Here is an 18,146-nt window from a genome sequence, read left to right as displayed (position 1 = left end):
GGGCTCTTGGAAGCTGTAAGGTTATGCCTAATTATTATTATAGTGTTAGGGGTAGTCCCAGTCGGTTCCTGCACTGCTCCCCGGTATCGTCTACCCTTCAAGAGTACTTGTATCTTCCACAAAGTCCTTTGATAGGGCGAACCCTCCTTACTTCGTCTTGCCTATTTTTTCACTTCCAAGTAGGCGTTTCCTTGCCCTTGTGAATGCTTCACATTGGCAAATTACGTGGTGTGGTGTTTCTTCCTCCTCGCCACAACACCTGCACAACGGGCTATCAGTCAGTCCCATTTTGTGCAGGTTGTTTGTTAAAATGACAGTAACCTGTGACCATTTCTGTCTCTTCACAAGAAAAAGAAAGGTAGCGGGTCTTCTAACTCCCCTGCTATTCTAAAAACACCTCCAATTTCCAGAGTCAGTGAAATATCTAGGAAACACACTTTCTGACTTCCTGGCAAAGCCGCCGCGCAATTTGGATACTTTCGGGACCATCCCCGAAGGCTGTCTTGTAGTTGTAAAAGTGTATACTGCCGTGATAAGACATATGCTCTGCTATGGAGCAATTGTCTGGTGGCTCTCCGCAACTGTTGCACTTCTTAACCATGTGCAAAGATTGACGGCCGTCATCGAGATCCTTCTGGGTCTGCTAGTTCCACTTGATCTCCACGTGAAAAAGCAGGTCACTCTGGTATCCTTGCGTCAGAAAAGTAAAGTGCTGTTGAATGGCAGAAATACTGAGGTGGGGTCACTTTCAAATTGTGGGAGAGGCGATCCAGCGATTTCCTATTCTAGAAAGGCGATCGGACTCACTCACTACTCACACTAAGCTCACTTCCTGCTGTATTCCAATCAGAGTGGCCTCAAAACAGGTGTTTTATGCTCCAGAGCCGGCTCTTCCACTTACAGTGCCTCCCCTTCCAGGATCCCTAAGTTCATCTCACGTATGGGATGGTTTGAGTGAAGTTGAGGGGTCGGGCCACTCTTGTCAGAGAGGTATAGTACAAAGGGCTCGAATTTGAGGCCTAGGTACGCGAGAATCCTGTCCGCCATCATATCGTAATTGAGATCCAGATGCACTGCAAAGCTGTGGTATATTAGGATTCAATGTTTTGGAAGTTTTTTAGAGCCTTTAAGACTCTCTTCAACGTTTTCAAAATCTCCCAAATGCACAGGAATGCTTTTAAAGGCTCGACATTTACAGACAGCGGACATTCCTTTTAAAGGTTTCACCATGAAAGGCTCTCAACACATCTAGAAAACCAAAATTCATGGAGGTCCTTAAATAGTTAAAAAAAACTGAAAAATCCTATTTTTAAAAGGTCTTCTGGATTTTATCCCTGAAGTCAGTAAAGGTCCCTAAAGCGTGTGCTCTTAAATGGTCAAGGAACTGCAAATAGTTTCTCTTGATCATTCTTGGACGCTAACGAGGTTCGTGACCGATTTTAGAAACTCCTTAGCGAGCTGGATCCACTTGAAATTGGGGCCGAAAGACAGAGGGTCGGTCTGAATTGTGGCGAACTCACCCTCGGTTTGCTCGGAATTGATTAATTTGACGATTATTTATTCGGTATTTCAATAAAAAGATGGAATTGCAGAGCGAACCGAAGGTGAGTTCGGCACGAACTGGGCCCACTTCTCAAATTGAGACCGGAAAACAGGGGAGGGATTTCAATTATGTTGAACTCACCTTCGGTTCACTCGACAATGATTACTTTGACGATTATTTATTCGGTATTCCAATAAAAAGATAGAATTACCGAGCGAACCGAAGGTGAGTTCGGCACGAACTGGGCCCACTTCTCAAATTGAGACCGGAAAACAAGGGAGGGATTTAATTTATGTTGAACTCACCTTCGGTTCACTCGACAATGATTAATTTGACGATTATTTATTCGGTATTTCAATAAAAAGATGGAATTGCCGAGCGAACCGAAGGTGAGTTCGGCACGAACTGGGCCCACTTCTCAAATTGAGACCGTAAAACACGGGAGTGATTTCAATTATGTTGAAATCACCTTCGGTTCACTCGACAATGATTAATTTGACGATTATTTATTCGGTATTCCAATAAAAAGATGGAATTGCCGAGCGAACCGAGGGTTAGTTCGGCACGAACTGGGCCCACTTCTCAATTTGAGACCGGAAAACACGGGAGGGATTTCAATTATGTTGAACTCACCTTCGGTTCACTCGATAATGATTAATTTGACGATTATTTATTCGGTATTTCAATAAAAAGATGGAATTGCCGAGCGAACCGAAGGTGAGTTCGGCACGAACTGGGCCCACTTCTCAAATTGAGACCGGAAAACACGGGAGGGATTTCATTTATGTTGAAATCACCTTCGGTTCACTCGACAATGATTAATTTGACGACTATTTATTCGGTATTCCAATAAAAAGATGGAATTGCCGAGCGAACCGAAGGTGAGTTCGGCACGAACTGGGCCCACTTCTCAAATTGAGACCGGAAAACAGGGGAGGGATTTCATTTATGTTGAACTCACCTTCGGTTCACTCGACAATGATTAATTTGACGATTATTTATTCGGTATTCTAATAAAAAGATGGAATTGCCGAGCGAACCGAGGGTTAGTTCGGCACGAACTGGGCCCACTTCTCAAATTGAGACCGGAAAACACGGGAGGGATTTCAATTATTGTTTAAATCACCTTCGGTTCACTCGACAAGATTAATTTGACGATTTATTTATTCGTATTCCATAAAAAGATGGAATTGCGAGCCGGACCGGAAGGTGCAGTCGGGCACGAAAAAATTTTTTGGGGGGGCCTCAACTACTCAAATGAGGCCGGAAAACACGGGCGTGGTTTCAATTGTGTCGAATTCAACTTTCGGTTCGCTCGACAATTGATTTAATTTGACGATTATTCATTCGGTATTTCAGTCAAAAAGATGGGATTGCCAATGAACCGAAGGTGAGTTCGCACGAACTGGGCCCACTTCTCAAATTGAGACGGAAAAACAGGGGAGGGTATTTCATTTATGTTAACTCAACCTTCGGTTCACTCGACATGAATTAATTGACGATTAGTAATTCGGTATGTCGCAAATAAAGACTGATTGCCGAGCGAACCGAAGGTGAGTTCGGCACGAACTGGGCCCACTTCTCAAATTGAGACCGGAAAACACGGGAGGGATTTCATTTATGTTGAAATCACCTTCGGTTCACTCGACAATGATTACTTTGACGATTATTTATTCGGTATTCCAATAAAAAGATGGAATTGCCGAGCGAACCGAAGGTGAGTTCGGCACGAACTGGGCCCACTTCTCAAATTGAGACCGGAAAACACAGGAGGGATTTCATTTATGTTGAACTCACCTTCGGTTCACTCGACAATGATTAATTTAACGATTATTTATTCGGTATTCCAATAAAAAGATAGAATTGCCGAGCGAACCGAAGGTTAGTTCGGCACGAACTGGGCCCACTTCCCAAATTGAGACTGGAAAACACGGGAGGGATTTCAATTATGTTGAAATCACCTTCGGTTCACTCGACATTGATTAATTTGACGATTATTTATTCGGTATTTCAGTAAAAAAGATGGGATTGTCGAGCGAACCGAAGGCAGGAACCGGACTAGCCTCTGACTCTCTTGACATTTGATGCTAATTTATTCGGTACGATATTTCTCATCTGTCATAAATCAGATCAAATTACGACGTTTCATGCGATGCACAATAGAAAGCCTTTATCTGCCTTTGAAGGATCGTAAAGGCTATAAACTGAAAGACTGCCTTTGATGACTTTTGGGAGTTTGTTCAAGGTCTCTTGAAAGATTTTAAAACTTGAAAAAAACTTCTGAAAGCTATGAAGTACGTTCAAGGGTTCTTAAAGGCTATGAAAGACTAAAAGTTTGCAGAACAAGCCCCTATAATGAGCCGAAAAGCGAGCATGTCTATAAAAGTCTTCTAGAAATTGAAATTATGTAGCACTTGGTGGGTGCCGACAGATGTGACTACTTCTTATCAATTAACTTAAGAGCTCCATCTCCCTCTCGCCTCAAATTTGCGCCTACCGCTCAATCGTGCTCGTGCAAGATCCAAAGTCAATTTCCCAAATTTTAGGATGCAATTTCTAATTAAAATGCCTTGACCTATCTCAACACCAGAAGAGGTATCGGAAAAGCAAATTCAGGTACCTGGAGCAAATGAAAAAGGAGCAATGTAAGGAATGTCGTTTATTCAAAAAATGGCGAGAATCTTAGCAGCCTTCCTGTTCCACCTCTTGCAAATTCTCCAGGTCGAATCCGTATTCGTGTAACTTCGAGTAGACGTTCCCAATTAATATCTAAAAACTAAAGCTGGGTGTAGGCTTTCAAAGGCAACCTACCTTCTCCATGCGCTTCATCGCCTTGGGATCGCGTATCCGACGCAGCAGGTACACCTTCCGCGTATAGGTCTCCTCCTGCTCGCAGGTGAAAATAACCGCAACGTTTCTGTAGTCCGTCGCAAGTACGGACATTCTGATCTCGTCGACAGCCTGGTTGAGGAAAATCGTCTCGTCTCCGTCGATTTTGTCCGTACCCAAGCTTGTCTTCGAAACGGGATTAATCGGTCGATCCTCCTCAATAATGTTGTAGTTGAAGATGAACTTGAAGCGACTATCACCCCAGACGCTCTTCAGCACGTAAACCGTGTCCGAACTGTTATCGATGATGAACGACTGACACGATACTGGCTTGGAGGATCCACCCTCCTCGTTTACAGTGGCCGTCTCGTAGACGAACCACTCGCCGACCATCTACAACTCGTCAAGTTGAGCCACCCCTAGCACTTCAACTCACCTGTCGCATGTCCAAACCCTCCATCGACCTCTCGTGCGGGCAAACCGCACCTTCGGTCACTGGGGGTGGTAATCCCGTGGCCGCCGAGATGGTCACGAAAATTGTTATTAGTAATTTTTGCATCGCTCGTCCGCAGTTGGAGCCGCTCTGATACAATCGACCCGATTGTCATTTTCGAGGGTCAACATTATCGACCTCGACTGTTTTGAAGACAATCGAGTGACGGAAGTGATTATGCGACCCTGCACATTATAAATGCGCATTTTGTAAACTTTATGTACACGAGGACCTGGAGCAAATGTCACCCGAAAGCGCGGCGCCAAAGCAGCGCGGAATATACGTCTAAGGTACCTGGATTACATTTTTCCGTTGCGCTTGTGTTACTTCCAGAGGGTAGTATTAACCCTACCGTCTGGATCTGATCTCGTCTTCTTCGACACTTTCTCGATCTTCACCTTCGCTGGCTTCTTTTGTTATTTTAACAGTTTGGATGGAGTTCCCATGTCGCCTTCCTCCTGGTCTTCTGGCTGCAGTATCTCCTCTAGCGTTTCCGTTCGTCTGTCCGTCCATCCGGACACCTTCCTGCGGTTTTGAACTACCTTTAGGGGAATGGTCCTAGAGTCCTAATTTTCTGCAATGGGTGTGCCAGAAGGATATCATATTTTTTTGTCTTAAGGGGAGCCCCCCCCCTCCTCGCCGCTATGAACCATTTCTTGAGATGCTGATTTTGAGAGTAAAGCGTGCGACAACCAATTGGTCCCATATTTTGCATGCATTTAGTGGTGCCAAGTAAAACTTTTGTTGGGTGGAGGGGGGTGGGGGTGAAAACAAAACGTTCTACCCTTCATTTGGTATCTACACCTACTGCTGGATAGTAAGACTCGTTAAAAAATCTTGAACGAGCAACTTAAGGAGCGGATTCCAAAGAAGAACACCCTAAGAACATTCTTGCACATTTTACCTCTTCTGGCATTCAACTTTTACAGCCTTCTCTTTCACTGTACTGCCCTACCATTCTCTCTCCTTCTCTAGCGTGAGTTCATTGATCTGTCCGGATGCCCATACAAGAACGCTTGTAGAAAGACGATGAATGTACATGTACCTACCGGCGCCGTGTAATCAACAACTTTAAGGACGGGGCTACATGATGGGTCGGCGACCTCTTAGCGCCATCCCTGAGCGTGTTATACTATCGTGATGATTTTTTTTCCTAGGGGTGTAATTAACCACCTTTTGCAAGGCGCGCGTCTTCGAGGGGTAGTAGACCTCGGGCGCCCAAAAGGTATCTTCTGCTGCGAATGTTGTTACGCTTCCTACAGCACCATTCTGAAGAAAAGACGAAGATCAAGATGAGGATTTAAGATGAAAATGAAGATCAAGATGCAGATCAAGATGAAGATCACGATGAAGATCAACATACAGATCAAGATGCAGGTCAAGATGAAGATCAAGATGAAGATCAAGATGAAGATCAAGATAAAGATCAAGATAAAGATCAAGATAAAGATCAAGATAAAAATCAAGATAAAGTTCAAGATAAAGATCAAGATAAAGATCAAGATGCAGATCAAGATGAAGATCAAGATGAAGATGCAGATCAAGATGAATATCAAGATTAAGATCAAGATGAGTGTCAAGATGAAGATTAAAATGAAGATCAAGATGAAGATCAACATAAAGATCAACATGAAGATCAAGGTGAAGATCAAGGTGAATATAAAGATGAAGATCAACATGAAGATCAGGTGAAGATCAAGGTGAAGATCAAGATGAAGATCAAGATGAAGGTAAAGATGAAGATCAAGGTAAAAGTAAGGAACGAGATCAAGATGAAGATTAAGACGAATATCAAGACAAAGATCAAGATGAAGATGAAGATCAAGACGAAGATCAAGATGGAGATCAAGATGAAGATCAAGATAATGATGAAGAAGATGAAGATCAAGATTAAGATCAAGATCAAGGTGAAGATCAAGATGAAAATAAAGATCGAGATCAAGAAGATCAAAATGAAGATCAAGATGTGTCAAGATGGATATTAAGATGAAAATCAAGATAAAGATCAACATGAAGATCAAAGTGAAGATCAAGGTGAATATAAAGATGAAGATCAAGATGAAAATCAAGATGAAGGTAAAGATGAAGATCAAGATAAAAGTAAAGAACGAGATCAAGATGAAGATCAAAACGAAGACCAAGATGAAGATGAAGATCAAGACGAAGATCAAGATGGAGATCAAGATGAGGATGAAGAAGATGAAGATCAAGATTAAGATTAAGATTAAGGACAAGGTGAAGATCAAGAAGAAAATAAAGATCGAGATCAAGAAAATCAAAATGCAGATCAAGATTAAGATCAAGATGAAGATCAAGGAGAAGATCAAGATGAGTGTCAAGATGAAGAATTAAGATGAAGATCAAGATGAAAATCAACATGAAGATCAAGACGAAGATCAAGATGAAGATGAAGATCAAGACGAAGATCAAGATGGAGATCAAGATGAAGATCAAGATGAGGATGAAGAAGATGAGGATGAAGAAGATGAAGATTAAGATCAAGATCAAGATGAAGATCAAGATGAAAATAAAGATCGAGATCAAGAAGATCAAAATGAAGATCAAGATGCAGATCAAGATGAATATCAAGATAAAGATCAAGATAAAGATCAAGATAAAGATCAAGATGCATATCAAGATGAAGTTCAAGATGAAGATCAAGATGAAGATCAAGACGAAGATCAAGACGAAGGTCAAGATGAAGATCAAGATGAGGATGAACATGAAACAGATGAAGATCAAGATTAAGATCAAGATGAAGATGAAAATCATACTTAAACAAATTTGAGTAAAGCAGAAGCTTTTTCTCTCATTGGAACCTTTCAGGAATCGCCTATTACAAAGATTAAGAATCTAAAGTCCGGTGAAGATTATAAAAAAAGGGTATAAAAATTTAGTGGTAAAGACATTTTGGTCAATCAGAAATTCTGAAAGGGGGCTCCAACCTTCATTTGAACCTTTCTTTAATAACCTTCCAGGCCACTGAGCGTCTAAGGTCCGATGAAGATGCTAAGAAAAGCTCCAATAGTGCAAAAAAATCTGTTAAAGGCACCACAACTCTCATTTAAAACTTTTTGGTATCGCGTACCGAATAATTCAGAATTTAAGGTCCAGTGAAGATCATAAAGAAGCGTCAATGGTAAAAAGAAGGTAGATTAGAGCAGGAGTTGTTCAAACTTTCATTTAAACCTTTCTGAAATTCTGAAATATTTGTTCGAATCTGACATTTCTGGTCAAAAATGTGGGCTAGCAAAAAGAAAACCAGGCAAAGAATTTAATGGTCTTGATCGAGGTCAATAGAATTAACCCTTCAAGAGGAGGGTCATGTCATAGCCAAAGGCAGGTGCTTGAAAACCGCAAACAAGTATGTCATATTCTGTATACTCTTCGCCCGTGAGACCATGGTGTGAAATTCAAGCTCCGTTACATAACAGCCCTATTAAAAACATTTATTTCGGATGATCATGATTATGAGGGAAATGAAATTCCTCAATGTTGCCGTGCAGGATGCAAACTATTATAATGTAATTATTGTAATATGCAAATTGGAACATATGTAAGAAACTAAGTGAGCACATTTCTTGGAAAGTTTTCAGTAGCTCTTTAAAGACCCTAGAGCTACTCTCGGTTGTGTGCGGCTAGGAGCTTTGATTTTTGATTTTGTGTTACGCAGTCGCTTCCCGGCTGGACCTGGGTTATTACAACATACGTAATGATTGTGATATTTTTGATTTTATTGCCGACTGCAATAAACTATGAGCTAACCGTCGGCATAATAAAGTTTTACGTGCAGGTATCATCATTTTTAAATTTCTTAACGAAGAGCAAATTTTATTATCAGTATATTAATCGATCTCTAGCCGTTTAAACGAACCATCCGCGCCGAAAGTACCATTGGCATTGGCTGGCCTTGCAACCCTCTTTGTTTCATCGGCAATCTGCGTCTCTTCGTTTACGAAGTATTCGGCGAAGTCGATCAAATTTTGAATATGGGTCTCTGTAATAGGTCTGTTACTCCAAACTTCAACCTAAGTGAATGATACCATGGAGTTCTTTCAACGAGGGTTGTTGGCCACCGTAGTCACTGGGAAAGTACTCCTTTGGAACGTATTGGAAGACCGTTTCTACGGAACCGTGGACGTGCAACTAGAAAAACCTGGTACATTTGGGGGTTTTTGATAATAGCAAGCGTACAGAATTAAACAGCTCGTTTTTCACGACAGGTTTTATCATGGCCATGATACTATCGAGTATACCTATCGCATTAAAGTAGTGCACTGCTTTTAGACGGACGGGAACTGCATCCTGCAGGTACGTATAGGAGTTTCGCACTGTCGAAAGGCTAACTCTTAATATGTGAGCAAATGTCGCCCCCTCGAGATCGCAAACAACGACTATACCGTCCGCTGTACCATTTTGCAACAAATCGAGTGTGATACCCATATCCAGAAGCTTGACGGTTTCGTTTGGGTCAAATTTTCCTATCTCACTAACAAACATCTTGTACAATAAGATTCGGTTGCCGTCGTGTGTTTTCTTTGGGAGACTCACAAAGCAACTGTAAAGAAACGAATAAAAATGTTAATCGCCATGGGCACTTCTTACCTCGAATCGATCTGCACTCGGACTTCCGCCCTTCGGGGATCTCGATTCGCGAAGAACTCCGGGCATTGGGCGCGCAGCGTGAAGAACGACTCGATCGTCGATTTGGCCAACTCCGTGCTGTAGTAGCAGCTGTGCAGGAAGAAGATGAGCTGAACCTCTGAAACGGCAACGCTTACTTCCTCTGGCCAAAGGTATAAGATGTCATACCAGAAATCGGTGGTAGGTGGCGCTGCTTTTCCGCCCAACCCTTCAGAATCATCACATCGTCCTTTCGTAATCTCCCATCTTTCTCGTATTCACTTTGCGCGCTTACGTTCCTCATTGGATGATCTATTTCGCAGGATTGAATCGAATGTTCACATGCAACTGCTGCTAAGTGTGAGGAAGGTCGTAACCTCAACATTAATTTCACATGACGTCAGTAAATGACCGCATTTAAATGTAGTCAAAAGGAAAATGATATTGCCAATGTTAATTGTTACACCACGATACCTATCAGCTTGAAATTATCCCATCTTTACATTTTTATTTAGTAATTGAAATTCCAGTGTGCAAATTATGTAGTTTTGGTGTACTTACATTGCAAATAAATGACTGCGCATAAATGAATATTCAAAATTCTCTTCAGAAACTGTGGTGCAAAAATTATTACAAGGCGTGATGCAAAATGCACTTGAATTTCAAACGTTCCTTGATCCTCTTGAACCCTCCTCTCTTTGTCTCTGTCGCATTCATCCTCTCTATACCTTATACTTCTCCCCTCCAAAGATACAGTTTCTAATAGATAGATAGAAGCCTTATCACGTATCGAAACCATCTCCGGGCGTCGATTCCAAACTATTCCGAGAACGTGCAATGTATGGAGTCCTCCATGGGTGCTTTGGTGTCCTGCCCCAGCCCCCAAAGAGTTACTCCGCTGCTATCAGAGCGTCAGCAGTTCACGATTGTGTGCAAATTCCTTCGGGGAAGTCCGTACCGCCTGTTCCTAGGTCCACTGTCATCGTGGTACCTACACCCCCCGACGCAATAAAGACATACGACGTGACAAAGACAGCACTCATGAAAGTCCTAGACCCTAAAAGTCAAGATGGACAAAATCCCCGTAGACCTTCTCGAGAAAGCCGGCCTCACCTACAAGTCGCAAGTCCTTGGCTTTCTACCTTGTATGTCTCCTCTGATTTCTCCGGAGCAGGTCCAGGAAACCATCCTCTCCCAGAACTTTTGTTCTGCTTCCGAGGAAGTCCTCCTTGGCGGAAAAATCCTAATGTTCTGTCTGGGACCGCGCGAAGGAGTACGCGTCATTGGATACTTTGAGTGCACTCGGTGCCTTACGCCAGCGTCTCTCGGCTGGCAGTCGTGTATACGTCGCGTCGGGTGGAATGCCTGCCTCACCATAATAATCCGAATCGTGCGGTGCTTTATGTGCCAAAAATTCGGCCATAACTCTTCCGACTGCCGTACTGAACTTCAATTCATCTGCAACATCTCGACTATGTCTTGGACGAGTTGCAAGTTCTTAATAGCAGGCGGTTTTAATTCGACATGGCCGCGGAGGAAACTCTGCAAAGAGGCTGGAAGAGTTGGTTTGTCATCCTGGTAGTGTGAAAAACGGACAGGCTGAATAAGGTAGTGCGCACATTGGGGTGTCTCCAGAAAGGCCCAGGTGAGGGTTTGGGATCTCTTAAAGATTCATGCTACACGTAAATTTTTTTCCCGATAGGCGCTTTTCATCAAGGTCCCGCTTCATCCAAATATGTTCACTTCTTTCTAACGTTTTCGTCGGTCTTCAGATTTTCACGGAAACGAAAGGTAAATCAAAAAAGTTCCAGGAGAGAGTTGGAGCTCCCTTAAGATCTCCCGCTCTACACCGATTTCTTCTCCTCTGTTGCCATTTTTTGTCATTTTAATTGGACGTGAAGGTCCGGACAGGAAGGCTCATTGGACCCTAATTTTTTAACTTCTGCGGACTCTTTCGTCATCGTCCCCTTACCACGGATATCCATTTGTCCGGAAGGTGATTACAGAAAGTTTCAGATGAGAGTTGGAACTCCGGCCCTTTCCTGCTCTACTCGGGTGGCGCCTTCTTAATATCTTCTTAGATTCTCAATCGTCCGGATTGCAGTGATTGTGGAAAGGTTCCGATGACGACTTCCACAACCAGTACTGATTTATCTGTGGGGCCGTTTCTAAACATCTTCATGGGCCCGGAATTTAATTTCAAATATGTTCAGATGAGACTTGGGCGCCCTTTTAGATGTTCGCACTATACTGAGAGGTTCCACCCTGTATATACAACTTACGGGGATGCACACAATTTTGAGAGTTGACAACCACGCAATTTTTAGAAGTGGAAAAGGCCATATTTGATGAAAGGAAAGATCATCGATCTCCCCTTTCTTGTAAAATAACGATCAGAGCACGGGGGCTGTAAATTTTGGAGACGAGTACAGCAACAGGGGATCTGGGAGGTATAGAAGATTTAAACGCTCCACGCAGCATTACAGTGACTAACTTAAATTTGTTTCAAACACTCCGACGAGCCGCAATCGTGACTAATTTTCGTTTTATCTTTTTTTCTCGATTTTAAGCGAAATTTGCCCCACGGACATTTGTTACACGGCCTGATTTAAATATTTCATTAACTAAAAATATTACCTAGTACCAACTGCGGGTGATTCACTTACAAACGCTTTTATCTGTTTGACGCGCACTCTCTCGTGGCTACCCGAGTATTGCCCCACGCTTATATCCGAACGACTTCTTCCTCAGCACGTGCATTTTTTGAACATCCCGCTCTTTTCCTGCGAAATAGGCTGATTCAGCTGGACTGTCACGTACCTTCGTCAATTTCGCTTTCCACAGTCTTGCGCTAAAACGGAAATATTCAGTCAGGACCGTACTCGGAACTTAAATGCGTTATCTTTAGCTTTGATTAATTGCTTGAGAAACTAATTCCGGATCTAAATGAGGCACCAGGTATAAAAGATATTAGTATTGTAGTGTACTTAACCTCCATGGAAATAACGTCAACCCAGAAACGTTTAAAAATGGCCACCCGAATGATGATTCCCTCCAAAATTAAACAAGATCCCGCTTAAATTTGAAAAATGGCACGTGATCAAACATCTAAGGCAGGGCACCCCATTAATGTAAGCAAAGCCAAAAGGCGTCTTACTCTCGCAGAAGTAACTGCCAAGGGCAGAAAGAGTACGACGAAAGAAAACCTTGCAGTTTGATTAATGCAGTAATAAAATTAGTTAACAAAATAATTTGTAAAATTATCAAGTTTTGACAGTGGTTAACAAAGATAGTAAATTTTGGAAGCAATGGGTACCTAAATTCTGACAAAAGGGCGAAGGACACAGGATGTGACAAATTACATGGCCTTGTAGGAAAATTTGACTAATGGCCAAAATATGTGAAAGTTATTAAATCGCAACTCATATACCACACACATAGATTCTAAACCAAAGAGTTTTTCATTAGCGTAATCTTGCCTCAAGATAGATAACTTGCCCCTGGTTTCGGGGTTTCGAGCCTACAGTTGAAAGTCGAAGACAATCACGGAATTAGGTGTCGTAACTCAAATTGATTACAGTTTTGACCACCCCCGTGACTGCTACATTCATGGAGAAAATGTTAGTTACAAACAACAAGTTACACAACTCGCTAATTTCCACATATTAAAATAAAATGATCAAAATTTCTATGAATGTTACTTCTCGTTTAGACCATGTAATCAAAACATAAGCAAACATTACACCAAAAACGTAGACGATTACAAACAAAAGGATAACGGTATCAAATATGTGATTCTGCATTAAGGTTAAATCAAGTAAATTTCAAAAACAAAGATTGAAACTCACAAAAATATAAAATGCTGCATACAAAACACCAATACGATATAAAAAAAAGCAAAGATTACTGCCTGCATTAAATAACACAAAATAACAACAAACATTATCGCCATTAAAAACAAGATGCCAAACGTAACCAACAATCGTGCTCTCCATATGGTGCAGGTAGCTTTTCCACTTCTAAAAATTGCGTGGTTGCCAACTCTCAAAATTGTGTGCATCCCCGTAAGTTGTATATACAGGGTGGAACCTCTCAGTATAGTGCGAACATCTAAAAGGGCGCCCAAGTCTCATCTGAACATATTTGAAATTAAATTCCGGGCCCATGAAGATGTTTAGAAACGGCCCCACAGATAAATCAGTACTGGTTGTGGAAGTCGTCATCGGAACCTTTCCACAATCACTGCAATCCGGACGATTGAGAATCTAAGAAGATATTAAGAAGGCGCCACCGGAGTAGAGCAGGAAAGGGCCGGAGTTCCAACTCTCATCTGAAACTTTCTGTAATCACCTTCCGGACAAATGGACATCCGTGGTAAGGGGACGATGACGAAAGAGTCCGCAGAAGTTAAAAAATTAGGGTCCAATGAGCCTTCCTGTCCGGACCTTCACGTCCAATTAAAATGACAAAAAATGGCAACAGAGGAGAAGAAATCGGTGTAGAGCGGGAGATCTTAAGGGAGCCCCAACTCTCTCCTGGAACTTTTTTGATTTACCTTTCGTTTCCGAGAAAATCTGAAGACCGACGAAAACGTTAGAAAGAAGTGAACACGAAGCGGGACCTTGATGAAAAGCGCCTATCGGGAAAAAAATTTACGTGTAGCAGGAATCTTTAAGAGATCCCAAACCCTCACCTGGACCTTCTAGAGACACCCCAATGTGCGCACTACCTTATTCAGTCTGTCCAGTTTTTCACACTACCAGGATGACGAACCAACTCTTCCAGCCTCTCTGCAGTTTCCTCCGCGGCCATTTCGAATTAAAACCGCCTGCTATTAGGATTTTGCAACTCGTCCCAGACATAGTCGAGATGTTGCAGATGAATGGAAGTTCAGTTCGGCAGTCGGGAGAGTTATGGCCGAATTTTTGGCACATAAAGCACCGCACGATTCGGATAATTATGGTCAGGCTCTGGAGAAATCAGAGGAGATATACAAGATAGAAAGCCAAGGACTTGCGACTTGTAGGTGAGGCCGGCTTTCTCGAGAAGGTCTACGGGGATTTTGGAGACATCCAAGGAGGATTGCATACACATAGTTTGCAATCGACAACCTTGCCCCCGGAGATGGTTTCGATACGTGACAAGGCTTCTATCATTTCAGATCTTTCAGAAACTGTATCTTTGGAGGGGAGAAGTATAACATATAGAGGATGAATGTGGCAGAGACAAATAGAGGAGGGTTCAAGAGGATCAAGGAACGTTTGAAATTCAAGTGCATTTTGCATCACACCTTATAATAATTATTGCACCACACCTTCTTCATTTATTTTTAATTTTGAATATCCATTTATGCGCAGTCATTTATTTGCAACGTAAGAATACCAAAAGTACATAATTTCCACACTAGCATTTCAATTACTAAATAAAAATGTAAAGATGGGATAATTTCAACCTGATAGGTATGGTGGTTTAACAATAATTACCATTGGCAATATCATTTTCCTTTTGACTGAGTTACTTTTAAATGGGGCCATTTACTGACGTCATGTGAAATTAATGTTGAGGTTGCGACCTTCCTGTACAATTAGCAGCAGCTGCATGTGAACATTCGATTCAATCCTGCGAAATTGATCATCCAATGAGGAACGTAAGCGCGCAAAGTGAGTACGAGAAAGATGGGAGATTACGAAAGGACGATGTGATGATTCTGAAGGGTTGGGCGGAAAAGCAGCGCCACCTACCACCGATTTCTGGTATGGTATCTTATACTTTCGGTCAAGGGAAGTAAGCGTTGCCGTTTCAGAGGTTCAGCTCATCTTCTTCCTGCACAGCTGCTACTACAGCACGGAGTTGGCCAAATCGACGATCGAGTCGTTCTTCACGCTGCGCGCCCAATGCCCGGAGTTCTTCGCGAATCGTGATCCCCGAAGGGCCGAACTCCGAACGCACATCGATTCGGTGTAGGTGGCCATGGCGATTAATATTTTTATTCGTTTCTTTGCAGCTTCAGTATGTGTTTGCCGAAAAAAACCCACGACGGCAACCGAATCTTATTGCACAAGATGTTTGATAGCGACATTGGAAAGTTTGACGCAAACGAATCCGCCAAGGTCCTGGATATGGGTATCATATTCGAGCTGTTTCGAAATGGTACATCGGACGGTCTAGTCGTGGTTTGTGACCTCGAGGGGATAACATTTGCTCATATGCTAAGAATTAACTTTTCGACACTTCGAAACTGGTTTACGTACCTACAGGTAATAACCTTGGTACTTACTGGTTCGTTAATTTTGTGCTTAGGATGCAGTTCCCATCCGTCTAAAAGCAATCCACTTCCTTAATGCAGTAGGTCTACTTGATAGCATGATGGCTGTGATAAAACCCATCGTGAGAAACGAGCTGTTTAATTCTGTACGCCTGCAATTATAAAAACCCCTAAGTGTACCAGGTTTTTTTTTAGTTGCACGTGCACGGTTCCGTAGAAACGGTCTTCCAATACATCCCCAAGGAGAACTTTCCCAGAGACTATGGTGGACAACAACCGTCGCTCAAAGACCTTCATGGTACCCTCTTCGCTTAGGTTGAAGTTTGGAGTAATAGACTTATTTCAGAGACCCATACGCAAAATTTGATACATTTCGCCGATTACTTCGTAAAAGCAGAGGCGCACATTACGGATGAAACAAAGAGGGTTGCAAGGCCATCCAATGCTGACGGCGCTTTTGGCACAGATGGTTCGTTTAAACGACTAGAGGTCGATTAATATACTGATAATAAAATTTTGAAAATGATACCTGAAAACCGACCGACGGCTAGCTCATAATTATTAATTTGCAGCAATTAAATAGACCTTGTCTTATGTATTGAATAAAAAGCCAAAACCCGCTCTTCATTTTTTATTTCAAAGCCCCTACTCAAAATCGTACATTTCCAATCTAAATGGTCGCTCTTTATTTATTTAACTCTTTTTTAAAACAATAGCGTTCATAATAATTGCTCGCAGTCTTCTTGACATTTCGTGCGATTGCACCAAATGACGCAATTCACCGGCAAACGAAAATGTCACTGATCTGCGCCGGGCTTACGTTACGCCGTTAATTTTTTGTCCACTGCCCTAAGTTCAGGGCCCACGAGTTTAAATTCGCGTGATTTCAAACTTCCACTGTCTGCGATTTACGAATAATTTCGCGACTTTGTTGCCGGTACCAGGGATACATCAAAGCCTGATAGGTTTAACGATTCCGGGAAGCTTTGATTCTAGAGGAGATATAACAGATTTCAATTCCCTAGCTTCATTCCGTAAATTGAGATTTAAATAAAAAATTTTGGCCACGTTGCCAATGAACGCTTCTGGTAATGTTGCCGGCATCAGGAGTACATCAAACTTTACAAAATTCTGTGCGCCTGATAGGTTTAATGACAACTGGAAGCAGAGCTGGGCAGTATTCGACTTTGTAAATACTTTTTAGTATTCAAATCCTTTAATTTAAAGTATTCAAATACTTTGTAATTAAATACTTTTATGGAAGCAGTATTTGTTTTTGTAACTCAAATACTTTCACAAATATTTAGTATCAGTTTACTTCGCAAAGTATTTGGATACTTCGCTTAGTATTTGAATACCATCCTTTTTTACCAAAAATCGACTACTCCAAAATTTCTCGGGGAAACACTTTTTCTTATTAATTTTGGTGCGTAGAATCCAAAACAATTCGTACTTTTTCGATCAGACTTCTCAATCAAAAGTTATAGACTAGAAACCAATTTCGAAAGAAAATTCAAAGGGCTGTAACTTTTGAACTAGTAGCCCAATCTTGGAACTGTTTGAAATTATGGATTCTACAGGCCACATTCTATAAGAAAATTTTTTTTCCGGGTCGATCTGAGACAATTTTTTTTCGGGGCTCAAAAAAAGGCAGTGTATAACCTTCCTTTTTTACCAAAAATCGACTACACCAAAATTTCTCGGGAAAACACTTTTTCTTATTAATTTTGGTGCATAGAATCCAAAACAATTCGTACTTTTTCGATCAGACTTCTCAATCAAAAGTTATAGACTAGAAACCAATTTCGAAAGAAAATTCACAGGGCTGTAACTTTTGAACTAGTAGCCCAATCTTGGAACTGTTTGAAATTATGGATTCTACAGGCCACATTCTATAAGAAAATTTTTTCCGGGTCGATCTGAGACAATTTTTTTTTCGGGGCTCAAAAAAAGGCAGTGTATAACCTTCCTTTTTTACCAAAAATCGACTACACAAAAATTTCTCGGGAAAACACTTTTTCTTATTAATTTTGGTGCGTAGAATCCAAAACAATTCGTACTTTTTCGATCAGACCTCTCAATCAAAAGTTATAGACTAGAAACCAATTTCGAAAAAAATTCAAAAGGCTGTAACTTTTGAACTAGTAGCCCAATCTTGGAACTGTTTGAAATTATGGATTCTACAGGCCACATTCTATAAGACAATTTTTTTTCCGGGTCGATCTGAGACAATTTTTTTTCGGGGCTCAAAAAAAGGCAGTGTATAACCTTCCTTTTTACCAAAAATCGACTACACCAAAATTTCTCGGGAAAACACTTTTTCTTATTAATTTGGGTGCGTAGAATCCAAATCAATTCGTACTTTTCGATCAGACTTCTCAATCAAAAGTTAT

At 41.6% G+C, this 18,146-nt stretch overlaps 3 protein-coding genes across 3 annotated transcripts; 1 reads left to right on the top strand and 2 right to left on the bottom strand.

Moving 5' to 3' along the window:
- Positions 1-4,187: 4,187 nt before the first annotated feature.
- LOC116161492 lies at positions 4,188-5,083 on the bottom strand. Its single transcript, XM_031474849.1, has 3 exons — positions 4,809-5,083; positions 4,355-4,765; positions 4,188-4,312 (listed from the first exon to the last, which is right to left on the bottom strand). Exons 1-3 carry the CDS (start codon positions 4,929-4,931, stop codon positions 4,226-4,228), a joined length of 621 nt encoding a protein of 206 aa, XP_031330709.1. The 5' UTR covers positions 4,932-5,083; the 3' UTR covers positions 4,188-4,225.
- Positions 5,084-8,470: 3,387 nt separating this feature from the next.
- LOC116162467 (alpha-tocopherol transfer protein-like) lies at positions 8,471-9,799 on the bottom strand. The gene is made up of 5 exons (XM_031476084.1): positions 9,678-9,799; positions 9,471-9,627; positions 9,060-9,423; positions 8,909-9,011; positions 8,471-8,862 (listed from the first exon to the last, which is right to left on the bottom strand). Exons 1-5 carry the CDS (start codon positions 9,790-9,792, stop codon positions 8,711-8,713), a joined length of 891 nt encoding a protein of 296 aa, XP_031331944.1. The 5' UTR covers positions 9,793-9,799; the 3' UTR covers positions 8,471-8,710.
- Positions 9,800-15,572: 5,773 nt separating this feature from the next.
- On the top strand, positions 15,573-16,319 carry LOC116160897 (alpha-tocopherol transfer protein-like). Its single transcript, XM_031474038.1, has 4 exons — positions 15,573-15,745; positions 15,789-15,899; positions 15,949-16,051; positions 16,100-16,319. The coding sequence occupies exons 1-4, from the start codon at positions 15,608-15,610 to the stop codon at positions 16,249-16,251; spliced, it is 504 nt and encodes a 167-aa protein (XP_031329898.1). The 5' UTR covers positions 15,573-15,607; the 3' UTR covers positions 16,252-16,319.
- Positions 16,320-18,146: the final 1,827 nt, after the last annotated feature.

This window comes from Photinus pyralis, unplaced genomic scaffold, assembly GCF_008802855.1.
Source record: "Photinus pyralis isolate 1611_PpyrPB1 unplaced genomic scaffold, Ppyr1.3 Ppyr1.4_LG10, whole genome shotgun sequence".
Taxonomy (NCBI): Eukaryota; Metazoa; Arthropoda; class Insecta; order Coleoptera; family Lampyridae; genus Photinus; species Photinus pyralis.
The sequence above is the reverse complement of the archived record's forward strand: the minus strand, read 5'-3'. Positions and strand labels throughout refer to the sequence as shown.

Bases quoted from the DNA above. Each gene is read 5' to 3' on its own strand.
- LOC116161492 (XM_031474849.1), bottom strand. From the start codon at position 4,931: ATGCAAAAATTACTAATAACAATTTTCGTGACCATCTCGGCGGCCACG. The intron at 4,766-4,808 runs GTGAGTTGAAGT...GACGAGTTGTAG, and splicing joins AGGGTTTGGACATGCGACAG to ATGGTCGGCGAGTGGTTCGT. The intron at 4,313-4,354 runs GTAGGTTGCCTT...TTTAGTTTTTAG, and splicing joins CGATGAAGCGCATGGAGAAG to ATATTAATTGGGAACGTCTA.
- LOC116162467 (XM_031476084.1), bottom strand. From the start codon at position 9,792: ATGAGGAACGTAAGCGCGCAAAGTGAATACGAGAAAGATGGGAGATTA. The intron at 9,628-9,677 runs GTATGACATCTT...TTGCCGTTTCAG, and splicing joins CCACCTACCACCGATTTCTG to AGGTTCAGCTCATCTTCTTC. The intron at 9,424-9,470 runs GTAAGAAGTGCC...GTTTCTTTACAG, and splicing joins CGAGTGCAGATCGATTCGAG to TTGCTTTGTGAGTCTCCCAA.
- LOC116160897 (XM_031474038.1), top strand. From the start codon at position 15,608: ATGGGTATCATATTCGAGCTGTTTCGAAATGGTACATCGGACGGTCTA. The intron at 15,746-15,788 runs GTAATAACCTTG...TTTTGTGCTTAG, and splicing joins ACTGGTTTACGTACCTACAG to GATGCAGTTCCCATCCGTCT. The intron at 16,052-16,099 runs GTACCCTCTTCG...GACTTATTTCAG, and splicing joins GTCGCTCAAAGACCTTCATG to AGACCCATACGCAAAATTTG.